The sequence below is a fragment of the Etheostoma cragini genome, chromosome 16 (assembly GCF_013103735.1).
Source record: "Etheostoma cragini isolate CJK2018 chromosome 16, CSU_Ecrag_1.0, whole genome shotgun sequence".
Taxonomy (NCBI): domain Eukaryota; kingdom Metazoa; phylum Chordata; class Actinopteri; order Perciformes; family Percidae; genus Etheostoma; species Etheostoma cragini.
Genome location: NC_048422.1, coordinates 3391938 through 3410146, shown reverse-complemented (window position 1 = coordinate 3410146; position 18209 = coordinate 3391938). Strand labels below are relative to the sequence as shown.

General features: G+C 39.4%; 1 protein-coding gene across 4 annotated transcripts in view; it reads left to right on the top strand.

Moving 5' to 3' along the window:
* Positions 1-18209, top strand: part of mbd2 (methyl-CpG binding domain protein 2) — a 49485-nt gene that overhangs the window by 30272 nt on the left and 1004 nt on the right. For 3 of the 4 annotated variants that reach the window (XM_034896383.1, XM_034896380.1, XM_034896382.1), the window contains one exon: positions 2705-2832. In XM_034896383.1, the coding sequence (XP_034752274.1) occupies positions 2705-2822 (118 nt within the window). In that variant the 3' untranslated portion in view covers positions 2823-2832. Of the gene's footprint in view, positions 1-2704; positions 2838-18209 lie in introns of all 4 variants that reach the window. The other variant, XM_034896381.1, reaches the window with a different exon arrangement.

Sequence of the window (18209 nt, the reverse complement as noted above, 5' to 3'; positions counted from 1 at the left end):
CTTTAACCTCTTCCCCACCCCCTCGGCCATTCCTCCATTCTTTCAAAATGCATTATTGTCTTTCTCCTTCCTTTGTTTTTCCATCTCAATCTTTTTGGATGTTTCCATTACATCCCCATCCTCCTCTTCTTACCGGTGTCTTATTTTTCTGTAATATCCTCCCTCCCTCCAGCCTTCCTCTCCTCCTCCTCCTTTTCTTATCTCTCCCCTCCATTAATTTCCAATTCTCTCCCTCTTCTCTCCTCTCCCTCTCTCCAGTTAAATGTGCTTGTCATCCTAAATCACTCTCATTCCTCTCCTCGTCTCCTCTGCTACTTTAAACTCACACATCTCTCCCTCTCTCTGTTTTTTGTGTTCCCTCATCTCTCATTTTATCCAATTTATTGGCTTTTTCCTTTTAATTTTTTGCTTTGTCTCGTAGTGTCCTTACAATCTCTCTATTTTTGTTTTTAATGACACTTTTTACTGTATTCATTTGTCATTTACTTATCCTATACATTCGTTTCCATTTTATGCTATTAAACAGATGCAAATGTTGTTTATTGTTGTATATCTGGCTGTTTATTAATTAAGGCATCAGACATCTTTTCTGTGTCTGTCTAAAGACCTGCCGACATGCTTAACAACTCAACCTGTGTACATGTGCTTTCTTTTTTCCTTTTTGATTTTTGGTCCAGCAGAAGGAGAGCCCTTGGGACCTGTGGTCAGTCCAACCGCAAAATACACTTACACTACCAGTCAAAGTTTGGGTTACTTACAAATTTCCATACCACTCCATTATACACAGAATATCAGCTGATCTGAGTGGGGGGGCTGATCTTTAATGCAATATCTACATTGCCTAATTAAAAGAGACTTTAGTTACAGTATTAGGGGACTACTAAGGCCTAAATAAAAGAGACTTCAGATACAGTATTAGGGGACCACTAAGGTCTATATAAAAGAGACTTCAGATACAGTATTAGGGGACCACTAAGGCCTATATAAAAGAGACTTCAGATACAGTATTAGGGGACCACTAAGATCTATATAAAAGAGACTTCAGATACAGTATTATGGACCACTAAGGTCTATATAAAAGAGACTTCAGATACAGTATTAGGGGACCACTAAGGTCTATATAAAAGAGACTTCAGATACAGTATTATGGACCACTAAGGCCTATATAAAAGAGACTTCAGATACAGTATTAGAGGAACACTAAGGCCTATATAAAAGAGACTTCAGATACAGTATCAGGAGACCACTAAGGTCTATATAAAAGAGACTTCAGATACAGTATTAGAGGAACACTAAGGCCTATATAAAAGAGACTTCAGATACAGTATTAGGGGACCACTAAGGCCTATATAAAAGACACCATTATCAGCAATCATTCATCCAATGTTCCAAAGGCACATTCTGTTTATAATCTGATATCATTTGTAATCTAACTGACAAAACATTGGAGAATCCTTTTGCAATTAGTTAAGCACAAAATGTTATCTAAAAACTGCTGCCCTGGTTAAAAAAACAATGCAACCGATCTGAGCGGGTATTCTGTCTATAATGGAGTGCAATTGAAATTTCTAAGTGACCCCACATGTTGACCAGTAGTGAATGTTATGTTGAACAGGGTTGAAAGGGACCTCCCTGTTGCACTGTGGCGGGCACATCTCTGCTAGCCCGGAGACTGATCTTCCTCAACTGGATGCTCAACCACCCCCCTACACACGACTGTTTGAAGCTTGAGTAGCTCAGATCATCCCTTAAAGTCTCCATCTAGACATTCCTAGAGACATGGAGCCCTTTCCTAGAACTTGCTGATTCCCTCAGCTTATCTCCTGGCTTGGTGGAGGACTGAGTTCCTTCTAGACTGCTCCACTCACTGTCGTTTTTATCAACCCGGACCCTATTTTCCTATGTTTTTGTGTCTAAGTGACTCATGGGAACAATTCTCTTTGAAATTGGTCCAGTATTAAGCAAGACCAAACAAGCTACAATGTAGTGTTAATAGGCAATTGCACACCTTCAATTTACAGCCACTTAAAGCTCTTGTTTTACCACTGACATTCTCCGATTATTATTCTAAGTGTCTGAAACATTATGGAAAGGATCCCTCCACCTTGGGCTCCCCCCCTCTTCAAAAGGTACAGACTCAGAAATGGCACATACTAAGGAAAGCTCATTGTGGTAATGGCTCTAGTGGCTGGAATTTCTTCACCAAGGCTGAATTTTGGGAAAGAGACTCCAGATACAGTATTAGGGGACCACTGAGGTCCATATAAAAGAGACTCCAGGGACAGGATTAGGGGACCACTAAGGTCTATATAAAAGAGACTTCAGATACAGTATTAGGGGACCACTGAGGTCTAAATAAAAGAGACTTCAGATACAGTACTAGAGGACCACTAAGCTCTATATAAAAGAGACTTCAGATCCAGTATTAGAGGACCACTAAGCTCTATATAAAAGAGACTTCAGATACAGTATTAGAGGACCACTAAGCTCTATATAAAAGCATCCAAAGAGCACCATGTCATGGGACCTTTAAATGACACCATTCCCTTTACTTTGGTACCACCCTCATCTGGAGTATAGTGGTTGTAGTTTGTTTTATTTAAGTTTTCTGGTCAATAGTGTTGCGTTCATGAAGATTGGATATTTGAGTTGCATGAATAGGACTCATTATAAGACATCCTCTCCTACCTCTGTGTGTGTTCAGGGAACAGGAGCTGAAAGTGTACCAGGCCAGGAGAAGTCTGGAGGAGGCTCTGATGGCTGACGGTTTGGCGCGGGCCGCCGAAAACACCCGAGAGCTGTTACAGGGGAAGACGGCCTGAAAACACACAGGTGAGGTAGATGAACGGTGTTATCATCAATTCATGTCTAAAATAAGCAGCAGAAAGAAAAACATGAAAAATCTGGTTTTTATTGTGTTTAGTTTCATAGTTCAAACCTCAGCACAGTGCTGGGCTATATGGGGAAAATCAAACACCAAGATGCTTTCGACCAAACACATCAATATCAATATTGCGGCAATGTTGTGGGGGTTGATTATCCTGCTTTCACAAAAATGTAATGAGATTTTAGATAATCATATGCTCGCCTAGCTACTAGTGGCTAGTTCGAGTTTGACCTGTGACGATTTCCTGCATGTGTCCCCTCTCTCTCCCCCCTTTCACACCTAGCTGTCATGTCCATTAAAGGCGGAAAAGCCCCAAAAGATAATAAAAAGAAAAAAAAGAAACGTATACTCTATATAGTTGAGCTGATCGTCTCACACACACACTAGACACCAATTCTGTTGTGTTACACGTTGCGCCTCTATTGCTCCTGGCATGCTATGTGGAATCACACACTTTGCTTGGTTCTGTGTGAATGAACAAAGCCGGCATAACGGCAAACCTTCATTGGGCTCTATTACAGTATCCTTGTGTGAAAGAAACTAATGACTATGTGCTGCCGTTTTAAAGGCGAGGCAAGTTACAGATCGCAGCTTTAAATGTTGTGAACACTGCCGAATCAGAACCAGTCTGCTGCCAGTCAGAAACCCTGTCTGCGCGTGTGTGTGTGTGTGTGTGTGTGTGAGAGACTTGTTGTGAATGCTAATGGGATTCTCGGCGTCTGATTGAAACTCAGCCATGCAGGAGACTAGCCGACTTTCCTGTGTGTGTGTGTCTGTATGTGTGAGTGATTGATGGGCTGTTGGCTTGTTGTTAGAGAGTGTGTTATTGGTTAATGGTGTTTGCATTTGTGTGTGTAATATCCCAGTTTGTTTTGGTTATTAGTTATATTTCCCTCTGCTGAGCCTGTAAATAAAATAAAATTTAGAAAGAACTCACAAGTCCACGCGTTCATCCACCACCATTTCGCCAGCTGTTAGCCACTTCAGGGTTGCCGTGTCAACAGAGCAGCAAACTAAACCAGCAAAGACTGTACAGTGTATTTACAGTGTAAATAAGTTATACTGCAGAGTTTAAGATAAGAGTTTAAGAAAAAAGTGTCGTCTAGCAGCCTGGCTCCGTCTGACTCCAGATTTTGCTAAGACAGCAGAGTGCAGTTTGTCCTGAGGTTGGTAATACAGGGAAGTTCAAGGGAATGGGACCATTAAATAACACAGGTTTATCCTCTGGGGAACAGGAATTAAAAAAAAAAAAACATTTCATAGAAATTAGGGCTGCCACCAACAAATATTAAATATGAATTAATAGCGCTGGGTATTGGTTGCCCAGATAGCTCAGGTGGTAGAGCGGGGGCCCTCAAATCCCACAAAGAAACACAGAATATGTGGGGAAATTACTTTTTTTTGTATTTAAAAAGAAAAATAGAAAAGAAAAAAAAGAGCATGCATAACCCACACTCCTCCTTCTCTATATACGTGTGCCTAAGTCTTCCACAAAGCGAGGGAAAACACTGAAAAACAGAGGAAGTGTAATCGTCTTTTTGCCATCAGTCATCCTCTTGAAATGATTGTCTGTAATGTACAAGGATACACATAGGATTTACTATGTAAAAAAAACAGTTAAGGTCCTTTAACCTTTCCTAAAGCATGCTATTAGCTCCACTACTGGTAAGCTCTAAGAATGGTTAAATTATCAGCATTTGTTTTGGCCTGTCCAAGCTGCAATAGTGTGTGTGGGTGCGTTTGTGTGTGTGTGTCTCTTCTCTCGGATGTTTCCTCTAAAAGCCGACAGATAAGGAGACATTTTTTAAAGCACATTTGTTTTCCGTGGAGGGAAAATCATCCATTAATGCAGATTTATGCAGATTGGCTGGATGGAAGTCGTTTGGGCGAAAAGAGCCGCTGAGAGTCGAGGAGCGATTACTAATGGGTTTTTATAGCTGGACCAGAGAGAGAGGGCAGCGGCCAGCCTGTGTGCGTGTGTGTGTGTGTGTGTGTGTGTGTGTGTGTGTGTGTGTGTGTGTGTGCGTCTCCCGGGCTGCGTTCTAGCTGTTGAAACAACATTTTTAAATCGTTGCCAAAAGACCGTTCACTTTGTTCCCTGCCGCTGTGACTCTTGTTGCTGCTTCTTGCTCATTTACTTGTTTTTTTTATGGCTAAATTAGTTCTCTTTCTCCTCTGACTTCATTTTTGGCTCTTTCGTGGAAACAGGGTACAGCAGGCTGCAGTCACACACCAATGCTTTTTCCACGCTGCATAAATAAAACAAGAAGGGTCAACAAGTCCAACACCTTTACGATGTTGTTCAAATCTGTTTCCTACTGATTTCACTTTCACTAGACTTGATCAGATCCTTTACTAAAGTAAAAGTAGCAGTACTACAGTAAAATACTCCCATTACACGTAAATAAAAGTCATGCTGAAACAATTTACGTTATATGTACGTTGTGTACTAGAGGTGCGCAAACATATTTATTTGTATTTGAATCGCGATTCAAAGTCTACCGATTCAAAATGTTTTTATTGGTATCACATGATAGATAGATAGATAGATAGATCGATAGATCGATAGATCTCTAAGAGGAAATTCAAGGTCCCAGTAGCTTACAGACATCACACACAACAAATGCAACAAATCATAACAGGATGTTAAACTCACAAATAACAAACAAACCCACATTAATAATATGGATATGAATATACATACTGTCCATATTAGGGATGGAACGGTACAGAGAAGTCACGGTTCGCTTCCATAACTCAGTTCAGACATCGCGGTTCGATCTCATCGGATTTTCTCTTGATCGATATACGGCTTATGCGATAAACGCTGATAAAAATGTAATTTGCCAAATAAATAATGAATTGTGATTAAGTTTTAGGTCAGTTTATGGTTGCAACCCGCCACAAAACAAAGAAGAAGAAGTTTTAGTTCATTTCCCAGTATTTCCGCTCCGTCTGCACACATTGGGGATGTCAACAAAGACCGATGGAAGTGGACAGACGAGGAGACAAAAACTTTCTGAATTTAATTTATTAACAAAATATAACGGCTTTTTTAGATAGCAAAAATCTAAGAAATGCCATAATTTATCAGGAATTCATGAAGGAAACGGCCAACAAAGGTTATAACAAGCCGCGGGACTCAAACAGCGAGACGTGTCTCACAAAACAGTGAGCCGGTGCCGGAGGGAAAATAAAAGCCAAGTTGCATCTGCATCACCATAGCGATGTGTTGATAGCGTCGTTGTTTTCTTATTATAACTTGATATGTCGCTATCAGCTGGCACATAAGCACTGTTACAACTCGTCCCATATTGATCATGTGTTGGAAGACAGCGCGATCCATTTTGTCTAGAAAACTTTGTAAATGTTTGTTGAATGTTGTGCGATTCAGTGCGAAAATGAATGGAAACACCTTAAAATGTCTAAAATCAATTCAATATAGCAATTTGATCGCAAAACAGCATGTTACGTCATTACCACAGGTTTTTATTGGCTTTAAAGCCGTTGGATGGAAACACACTTTCACCAGCTTTATTCACATGAGTTTTTTTTTTTTTTTTTTTTACCAAACTTCAGATAATTCGATTCAGAAGTGGATGGAAACTTAACTACTGATATCCATCTTCTCATCTGCCTCTGGGGATGACAGGCAAGAAGGCTTTCACTAAATGTTGCGCTGTTCCTTTAAATGTGCCGACGGGTGTTTTTATCTGATCGAGACTAAAGATTCACACTGCTGACTGAGAAAAGACTTGCCGTTTGATACATACATAAACATACAAGCTTGTGTGTGTGTGTGTGTGTGTGTGTGTGTGTGTGCGTAAGTGAGTGAGTGAGTGAGATTATTAGCTGTGTATCTTTTAATTTCCAGAGAGGCTGATTCAGACTCCTGTATAATTTTTCAGCTGCTGGTAATTAGTGGATGTTGAGACACAGAGAATTATCTGCTTCAAAGTCATTCACAAGGCTAATAATTGCTTTGTGTGTGTGTGTGTGTGTGTGTGTGTGTGTGTGTGTGTGTTGTGCTTGTCAGTAGGCTGAATTGCCTCGATTATGCGGCAGATTACCAGGATTTTCTAATTATTAGGGAGTAATTAAGAATGAGTTGAGGATTATCAGACTGAAACATGAAAACACCGAAGGAAGAAAACATTCAGATACAGACCCATTAATACACTGGAAACAGTAAGACAATGGAACACTAAAACAGTGAAACAAAGAGTTTATCATAAATTGTGTTTGGTGGAATTTACAACATCAGCATTCTCCTAGTGGAAGACTTAGGGATTCACAATGGCACAAGGAGGTAATCAAAATGGAAATATTGAAGGGATTCAAATGGAATGCACAATGCAATGTTTAAAACGGAGAGGAGGGATTCTAAGTAGAAGTAGTAGTATATTATCGGCCGATATTAGGCATTTCCTGAACTAACTGTATCGGAATTTAAAATGGCCGATTAAAAAAACAATAATACAAATTTTTTCTGATGAAATAATATTTAAAAAATAGAACAAAAACGGAAGGTCAACCATGTTATGGGCGTTGGCGTTGCATAGTCCGTCAGCCAGAGGACGCTCTACAACGTCCTTGTTAGTGTTGGCGTTGCATAGTCTGTCAACCAGAGGACGCTCTACAACGTCCCCGTTAGTGTTGGCGTTGCATAGTCTGTCCACCAGAGGACGCTCTACAACGTCCCTGTTAGTGTTGGCGTTGCATAGTCTGTCCACAGTCTGTCCACCAGAGGACACTCTACAACGTCCCTGTTAGTGTTGGCGTTGCATAGTCTGTCCACCAGAGGACGCTCTACAACGTCCCCGTTAGTGTTGGCGTCGCATAGTTTGTCCACCAGAGGACGCTCTACATCGTCCCCGTTAGTGTTGGCGTTGCATAGTTTGTCCACCAGAGGACGCTCCACAGCGTCCCCGTTAGTGTTGGTGTTGCATAGTCTGTCCACCAGAGGACGCTCTACAACGTCCCTGTTGGCAACATTGATTATTTTTTAATTGTGTTTTTGTTCAAAAGACTTTGAGTTTCATATCCTAAGTTTGTATTTTTATACATTATATTTATCAGATCTTTTATATATTTTGATGATCACTCCGTGCTGTGACAATAAAACAAATTATCATATTTTAGTGAGAAATAAATAACTACAAATAACTAATGTTAGGGAAATCTGTTTGTTTTGTTACGTGTTTGAGGTTTTTTTGCATACTAACTTCAAAATGGAAAAAAGCACAAAAGGAAATTTAAAAATAATGACATGAGAAAGATTCAAAGTGGAAAAGAGTAAGGATGGCACATAAGGGTGTATACAACTTTTTTCCTCAAATTGATGTTTTTTGTTCGATACGTGAGAAGTGTTGGTTGGAATTAAAGATAATCCCATATGTGCGTACATTTGACTTCTGTGGGACATGCAACGCGTCTAATGATAACGATGTGTAAGTGTTCAACGGAGCAGCAGCCGACAGCAGCTCTGTTCTGCTCTGTTCACGGTAATCATTTCCTCAGTAATTATACATTATTTCACAGACAACCCACCCACTGTTAATCACAATGTGCCTTTTTATGACTCAATCTGTAGATAATCTGGTTGCTATGGACGCTAAGTAGTGTTGCTGAACCCACAGATGGAGCTATAGCATGTTGTTTGTTTCATGTGTGTTAACACGGACATGAATATTGCGGTTATGATCATATGTGGGATAGGTTTACATGGAATGTAAGAAATCAGTTTATTCATATTCCCGTACAGGCTCGCCGACAGCTGTCTGATCTGAGCCCATCCACCTCTCTCTCTCTCTCTCTCTCTCTCTCTCTCTCTCTCTCTCTCTCTCTCTCTCTCTCTCTCTCTCTCTCTCACAAAATGCTTTAGTAAAATATTTTAAGGTCTGGTCATTGTGATATGATAAAAGTATGCTAGGAGAACACTCCTATACATGTGTGTGTATATGTATATACACACCCATCAGATATCTGAAAACAGCTGGCTGGTTTCTGGCGCATTAAACCTCTCCAGAGGGCAGGCGGCTTTTGCGCGTACGATGAATTGAATCCAGCACCACTCTCCCTAGTTATTCTAAAATCTGCTCAAGAGAAGGATTTGAGATCGGTGGAAAGATGCCTTGCAGAATGTACTGTACATACAGCATCAGTGTGCATTAGACATGGGTCCGGGATCCCTAAAAATTGATAGTGGCGATGAAAAACCTCCTATAAACAGGCAGAAACCTTGGACCCTGTCCAGGAACACCAAGAAGACTGAAGGAAACTTAACTTTTTTTCTGTTGATTTGGAAAGTTTCTCCATGCCGGCATTGGATCATAAAGTTTTGTGTCTAAGTGACTGATGGTAACAACAGTCTTTCACATTGGTGCAGTATTTAGTGGGGCCGCTGCAGTCAATGTAAGTTAATGGGGCAATTGTCCAGCTTGCATTTACCTTCACAAAAGTGCTCGTTTTGCCATTGAGAGGCTTCGATTAATATTCTTAGTGTCTGACAACATTATGGAAAGGATGTCTTTCTGTTAAAGAGTAAGTTCCTTTTTTAAACATAAAAAAGCCACCAGACTCCATCTAAATAATCAACAATTTCAGCATCGTAAAATACACCTCATTCAAATTTGACAGACGCAAAAAAAACTATGAAAAGCTGTTTTGGGTAATTAAATTTAACTTCCGTTGAATTGTGCGACAGCAATAGTGTTGAAACTATGAAAGCTCTTTACATTGAGGGAATATTCCCATTACAACTCTGTTGGGTTGAAATAAAAACCAAGTTTACAGATTTACATGTGAGAATTTGTTGGCTCTATACACGCTAAAAGTATTGCTTTTTTAAATGGAGTCTGGTGGGTTGAGCGCTAGCGACCTCAGAACTGTTTCTGGGGAAACAGAAAGGTCTCAAAGAGGTTTTAAAGGTCTATTTCTGTAGGGATCCTTTCCATAATTTTGTAAGTAATAATAATTTGAGCCTGTCAGTGGCAAAAAGGACAAATCTGACGATGCACATTTGCCCCGTTGGGTTACATTGCAGCTTGGTCTGTGCCTGGACCAATTTCAGAGATTGTTGTTCCCATCAGTCACTTAGACACAATAACATGGGAAAATAGGGTTCAGGTTGAAAAAAAACGGTGGGATTGAGAATGTAGGTACAGCTGAGAGGAGCCAGAGGAGAACATCATAATATTTGATATCACTCCTCCTCCCCTGCTGTTTGAGTGCTTCACTCTGGTGTTTTACGTATAATTAAAATGTTTTCTGTGTAGGCAAAAGGCCTCGGCAGACGAGCGCCCCTAATTATTGTAGCCCCCTCCCCCCCCTCTCGTTAATGCAGCAGAAGGGAGGAGGTGTCAAGGGGTTAATGGAGAAGCTAATGATTAGCATGGAGGCTCTCCACATGAATTGGACTTATTTTTAGTCATTTTTTTCTCTCTAGAAGCAGATGTTTATTGTTCCTGCAGGAGAGAGAAATACAGCAGAGAGAGACTGTTTGTTTTTGTAGATAGTTTTTATTAAGTGGGTTTTATTAAGACAAGCTTAATGAGTCAATTTGGGTTTAATAGAGGCAGTAGGTAGGAGGCGGAGTTGTGTTCAGAAGGTCTCCGCCAGGAGCCTCACAATTATTTATACAAGTTATCTGTTAGTGGAAGACAGATCCGTGTGAACCTGAGTGCTCATTAACACATGGACACGTGTTACACGTGTACTTGCAAGGGTTCTTTCTCACCTGATCCATTCCCTAGCCCCTAAACCTCATTATAACCCTAAAGCTATAATGCGTAGTTTACGTCATCATGGGCAATTCTAAGTAATGTTAACAATGTTGCATCCACGTGATCTCGCACCACCCCCACCCCCACCCCCACAGGTAGAAAGTAGGAAATTACAGTTACTCATGTTACTGTGATCTAATAAAATCTGTAATTTTACTTTAACTCAAGTATGTTGTGTTTGAAGTATTGTTCTTTGCTACATTTTCAATCACAATATAAATTACATAAATACATCATTACCTTCTGGGTACTGCCAAGGTGCTCTTGAGCAAGGCACTGAACCCCCAACTGCTCAGGGCGCCTTTCCATGGGTAGCACCCCCACTCTAACATCTCTTTATTAGTGAATGTATAGGTACTGAGCATGTGCGTGTAGTTCAGGCCTGTGTGTAATAACAACAGAGTGTAAAATGTAATTTCCCCTTGCGGGATTTATAAATTACACATCATTATTATTATCATTATTATTATTATTATTATTATTATTATGTATGTGACCCTGGGCGCTTGAGACATTTAGTTTTGGTATTGTAACACACAAAAAGAGACATTTACTTTTAATAGTTACATTTTCCAACATTTCCCTCCTGTTTAAACTTAATGTCTCAACTGAATGTATATATATTTCAAAGCATAACATAACATTGTTTAAGATGGCCCATTGTGTCCTTCTGTAACACATCAACATATTATTACACATCATTTAGCATTCACTTCGTTGTTAACCTCTTTGTGAACCTGTAAGACATGGACAGGTCAATTATACACTGTAAACAATCTCTGTTGTTCAGGGTTAAATTCATCAACTAAAAAAAACTTTCATTTAAATAAAGTTACACAATTGTTCTAATTTATTTTTAACAGCATTCTCGGTCTTCTGTTGGTATCAAGGTTTCATCAATCCAATTTGAATTTTAGATCACTTCCCAATAAAGTTTCGGAATTATAAAAGATTGTTCAAAAGTTGCCTATGCTATTGGTACTCAAAAAGAGAACAGTGAAATGTATTTAAAACATTTCCAACTGAATTAACATCGTTGCCCCTTATCTTGGTGGAAGCTGTAAAAGGAAATTCAATGCAAATTTTACAGAAACTATAACACCCTTGACAAAATGTAATTTTCCCATAGCAAAATTGCTTGATATTCGATGGATGTCTTAACCCTTCATCCATGTGTTTACATGGGCGTAACCCTATGTATTAAAATAAGACAAAATGTGTCTAATATATTAGTTTTAGTGTGTTTGCAGAATGTGAAAATGCAAACCTCCCTTCACGTGCGTCAGACGTGTCAGATCAGGACGGTCTCTCGCTCCCCCCCTCCTTCTCAGTCCGTTTGCTGGCCGTTGGTCCGCACCTCCAGATAGGAACAAGTATCTTTGTCTTTGGTAAAGCGGGACTCGGGGGGCCACATGGTCGACCCCTCCAAAGCACTCTCCCCCCAGAATGCTCAGCAAGGCCCCGGCTAGGGAATGTGGACACCGCTGTCCGCTCTCCGGTCCGGCACAGAATATCTCCAGATGTTGAGGCCACCACCAGACGGTCAGCCCTGGTCGACTATCCATTATGCTCTAGGCCGAGAACCGTAGCTCTGACACAACGAGGCACTGTGTGGCACAAAACAGAACTCCGAGAAGCATTAGCTGTTCTTTTATCAATACTCATTTAGTGACCATCACTCGTTATAAAACAGCATTTCTTTCCCTCCTGCTGGTTTATTAAATCCATACAAATGTTCTAAAAAGGAACCACTGTTGTTGGAAATTGTTCTCTTTAGGCCTCAGATTACCTTAAATGTTATGTTTTTGCATAAATCAAAACAAAAGGTTTTAGAGTAGTTTTAAAATCCATAAAGCTGTGGACACTTCCGTAATGCTGTGCACACTTCCGTAATGCTGTGGACCCTTCCGTAATGCTGTGGACACTTCCATAATGCTGTGGACACTTCCATAAAGCTGTGTACACTGCCATAATGCTGTGGACACTTTATTATTGCTACTATATCCCTCTTTTTGGGTCATGACAAAGCTCATGACTCAATAACGCGGCATACAGATTTCTAATTGTTTAGTGGTTTTAGCCATTAATACTCCGTCCTGCGATAGACAGCAAACACAACAACAAAAGCAACGTTTAACAAAAACAAAAAAATCACCCAAATAAAATGTTTTCAACATCAACCCGATAGCTCAAATAATTTGTAATATACTAACTTAAAATGCAAACAACTGAAAAACTCACTGAACAATATTAAATGTACACAGAATGGACTCTCATGTCAACCAGAATTGGTTTTAATATTGTCTGAAACAAAAAACCTAGATGAATTTAAACAAAAACATGTTTAAATTATTTATTTATTTTAAATTATCTTTGGGTTGCAACACAAAGTAATAGCAATTGCTGTCTGCTAGACGCTTTTTGTGACTTTTAGCTCTAGTATTTGGAGAAAAAAAGAGCACTGAGTGCTTCAGTATCCAGTTTGTTTCCTGATAAGGGAACACATCACATTAAACTGTATTATTTAGGCCAGAAATGTGTATCAAAATCAGTACTGAGGTGCAGGTCCGCCGCAACTCTGTTCTTTCAAATGCATAACTCCTTGTCGGTACACGATCCGTCCTGCCTGCACGATCCATTCTGCGCATGTGCAATAAGTTAGCGCAGGCGCAGATAGTAATCATAATGTACGAGGATTTACTAGGGATTTACGGCACTGCACAATCCGTTCAACAGTAGCGGTCTGCTTTGTAGCCTAAGTCTATTCGCCTCCACCGGAAAGCTAACGACGTTAGTTTAGCTAACAGCTAATTCAGCTAACCGCTAGCTTGATTCAACCTAAAATAACGTTTCTCAAACTAAACAGTGGGAAAAGCAGGCTTCAGCTAAATTAAGACTTCACAGTAATAATAAAGATAAGAATTGAGTGATTGTATTTTAAATGAGCACAAGTAAAGTAATACTGACTTAACAGCTGATATATATTTTCATGGTTATTTCAAGTTTTGAGGGTCTTTTACAAGCGGTCTCAGCTAGTGGTTAGCCGAATTAGTTGTTAGCTAAACTAACGTCGTTAGCTTTCCGTTGGAGGCGAACAGACTTCCTTTAACTGTCTATGGGAACAGATCGTGCAGTGTCGTAAATCCGCGTTCATCATGATAGCATCTGCGCATGCGCCAACATATTGCACACGCGCAGAACAGACAGGCAGGCAGGACAGATTGTGTACTGACACCCCTCTTTACCTTGTGTGAGAGTGTGTGTGTGTGTGTGTGTGTGTGTGTGTGTGTGTGTGTATTCTCTGGGAAGCCCCTCCCCTTCGGCTGTCCTCAAACCCTCTGTAAAGAAAGGAGGATTTCTCTATTTAAAAATAGATAAGAATAAATATTGTTGCGTTTAAACTGTCTGATCTATGACATCATCGATTCAAAAATATTGCTACGTTAGGGTTAGAAGAAATATCATTTTCATATTTTAAGTTTAAAGTACTAATTCCAAACTGTAAATATATTCTACATAAGTAAGAAGAGTATCACAATATGATACTCTTGTATCATATATGTACGTAATATATGATACAAGAGTATCATATTGTATGTAATATGTACTTAACGCTCATGTTGTCCTCAGGTCAAATTAACCCGTTGTCCTATATCGATGTTATTTTTAGTTCCCCAAAATAACATGATTGATTCCACACAACGCTCTTTGCCAAGTACACATCTCTACTTTCATTCATTTTGGGGTGTCTTAGTCAATTTTTAGCATTTGAAAACAAATTGAAGTCTTTTTGAAATAGCATTGAGTGAAAGTTGACATATTCCAGTCTGTGATTATCATCAACATCCATTCCTTTAATTTCTGCTTTTCTAACTCAAACGTTAGGTATACTTTCCTATAAATGAGGTTTATTGACCATAAATTCCAAAAATCACTGTAAAACTAAAGTTATTAAGTTAGTGTTACGTAGTGTTGAAAAAATAAAAGTGTGTCTTACTCGAGGGGGAGACCTCCAAGATATCATAGATAGTGAACTTCCTGCTGGAGGTACACAAGGTTAGCAGACATTTTTTTGCAAACAGATGTTTAGAGCTTCCAATACCTTAACCCTTGTGTTGTCTCCCCGTCGACCTGCAACTTAGTGTTTTTCTGGGTTGAAATGTCAACATGTTTGTTGATCTTTTTCTACACTTTTCTAGATTTTTTTGTCAATTTTATTCAAATTTTTTGTCACTTTTATCATGTTTTAGTCCAAAAATATTTTTAAAATGTTGCATTTTCCAATTTTTTAGATGTTTTTTTTGTCACTTTTTCCGTTTTTTTCCTGTGTTTGTTTGTAGGTTTTTATTGTCAACATTTGTCACTATTTTTTCTTTTGTCATAGTTCTGATGGTTCTATAACCCTGACAAAGTCTTTTTAAACGGGTCAATTTGACCCGAGGACAACAGGAGGGTTAAGAAATTCTGGTATTGATGTAAGTGAACACGAACCTGTCAGCGTCTCCAGGGATAGAGAAGAAAACGTTCCTGACATCAAACGCGGATAACTCATATCATGTTGTCAATTATTGGAATGCGCTCAATCGGTCCTCTTTTTTTTCTTTTCTTTGCAAAGGACATAATATATCAGCTTCTTTGTTCTTCCCTGAAGATGATCTGCGGGTTTGGCACACGTTGTCCAGTCAGAACTTTGTAATAAGCTTTTAACCTCTCGCTTTTCTCTATGCCCTTACCCAGTGGTTCCCAATTTTCTCTTTACACGCTGTCACTATAACTTTCTTCTCTCTGAGCTGTCCGCTCGCACTCTAACACTCTGTCTTCCTCATTTCACTTTGTTTCTTACACCTACTTTACTAACGTTCCCTTAAAGTCATCCTTTTACCCCCATTGTCTCATACACTTCATATTTTCTTTTCCTTTATTCCTACATATCTCAGACTCAATCTTATTTTATATTCACTTTAACCCCCAATTTCCACTTATTCAAATACTTGTGTTGTAACACCACTTCCTCTTCTGCTTTCTCATGTTTGTCTTAGCTCTTCCCCCCTCCTGTTGTTTCTCTGTTTCTAGTCACAAGTCCAGGTGTCTCCCCCCCCCCTCCCCGCGATACTTCTTATCACAATCGCGTGTCCAGTGTTCCACGCTGCCACACACACAGCAGCCTCGGCTGTTTGAGCCGCCTCTGTCCCGCCCGTTGTGTGTTGTTACAAAAATGTCCCCATCCTCAGAGAGAAACAGTTGGTCTTTCTTTGTCTTTATTGTTTTTGAAATGCGACTGTGCGTGTACAGCGCATTCTCGAACATTAGTGAGTCCGGCAGTTCCACTGTTGCTCATATGGAGACTTTAGTCCAAGCGGGCGGTTCAGTCGTTCCGCTGTATGTTTTTTAACGTTTCATTTAATCGGTCGAACTCTACGTCCACGTCTCATCGTCCAATCAGCCCGTCCTTGGTATCTATTTTGAGGTCTTCATGAAGTTAGCCAGCCTTGCGTTCAGAATGTCATTGTTACGTGGTCAAACTGTTCTTTGTCTACGGGAGCAAGCGTTTCTTTCCCTTTTTTCCCTGTCTTTCTTTTTATCTTGGCCTGATTGCTGTTTTTTTTTGCTTCTCTTCACTGTGGCTTTGCTTCAATATAACCCATCTTTTTCTTCTTTCCCTCATGTTTACCACTCATATCTCTATTTTTTGCAGCAAATCCACACATTCGACCTTTCAGCAAAACCATAATCCTTTCCCACTTACTGAAGTACTTCACATTATCTTTCCCTTTCATATGCATATATTTAGCATCTCCCTCTAAGTCATCCTTCTTACAGCGTGTGTTTCCCATTGTTTATAATGGCCAGTCAGTTTGTACGAATTTCACCCGAGCAACTAACTTTGAATAATGAGACCTCGTCAGGCCTCTCAGTCTCATCAAGACACCACCAAAAACAACTGGACACCAATCACAACAACACAAAAATATACAAAAAAAAAAAATAATAATAATGTTGCAACAAGTTATCAAGTCAAAACAGTTTATTGTTATTTAGATTAAACCCTTGTATTCAAGACATACAGTATACAAGCCTTTATTCTAAACCTCATTTTAAAATCAGATTTATATATTTTATTTTAGATCTAAAACTCTCTCCTGTTCTTCTCTCCCCCCACTCGCTCTCCCCTTTAACGGCCAGTCCGTTACCAGGGCAACCAGCCTTAGCAGTAAGACAGGGCTGTTTCATGTTGAGTATCCGCTGTTTTTTGTCCGTCTTGTTGAGACACAAATGCAGGAAAGAGACCGAAAAGCGACATTCAACACAACTTCACACACAAAACATTGGTACCCAGCAAATCCCCCGCTTTTGCTCTTAGATGAACGTGATTTCACAAAGTTATTTATTCCTGTAGTCTTCACAGACTATGGAGTAAGCAAACCTCCTTGTTTGCTGTTATTCACTAATTACTCAACGAGGACCGCTTCTTAACTTTCATGTTCCTTTTGATTATTCACTCATTACATTTTGGATATCGTAATTAAGGTTCAAAATGCGAAGTGGTAGAACCTTTTCTATGTTTCTATAGAAATATGAACCCAATCGGTTACATGGTGGCGCTGTAATTAAGGCTTCAAAATTCAAGCTTTGAAGGCCACGCCCCCCGTAACAATTTGTATTAATGTGCATAAAGAAGCCAAGAAAACATGGAAATATCTCCAATAGGCATCAAATAACAGATTAGACATTCATATAATATGTCACAAAAAATAGATTTTATTTCCATCATTTACACTTTACAAATAACAGAAAACAAAAAAATGAATGAAAATTCTGAAAAAGTTCGATTTTAACCTCATCGGTCCACAGAACTTGTTCCCACAATGCATCAGGCTTGTCTATATGTTTATTTGTAAACGTCAAACACTGATTTTTGTGGTGGCGACGTAGAAGAGGTTTTATTCTGACGACTCTTCCATGAGGACCATGCTAGTTCTCTTTATAGTGGAATGGTGTAGCACTCCAGGGTCATGCTAGAAACTCTGCAGGGGGCCCAAAGTTTTGCAGACGCTATTTTTGGTTTTCTGTTATTTTTTAAGTGATGAAATAGAATCTTACTTTTTGTGACATATTATATGAATGTCTAATCTGTCATTTGATGCCTTTTGGAGATTTTTCCATCTTTTCTTGGCTTCTTTATACACATTAATACACATTTTTACCTGGTTGCCAAAACTTTCGAAACCCACTGTAGTTATTGCATCCACATTATTTTTGCTTATTCATCAAAACTGTCATTGTGTTAATATTTTGTGAAAGCACCAATTGTCAACCTCACAATATCGCCAATGTGTTTGGTCAAAATATCGTAATATTTTATTTGTTTTTCAGCTCTAGTTGCCAGGTGAGCCGAATTGTCCTGATGGTAGAGAGGCCAACGAGTCTTGTCCAGAGAAGCTGTCCTCAGGACAGGACTCAAAAATATCAAACCTTTTAAGAATGTCAACCCTCGCTTTGGAAAATTGACACTACTTTCCAAAAATGCTGCCCACTCG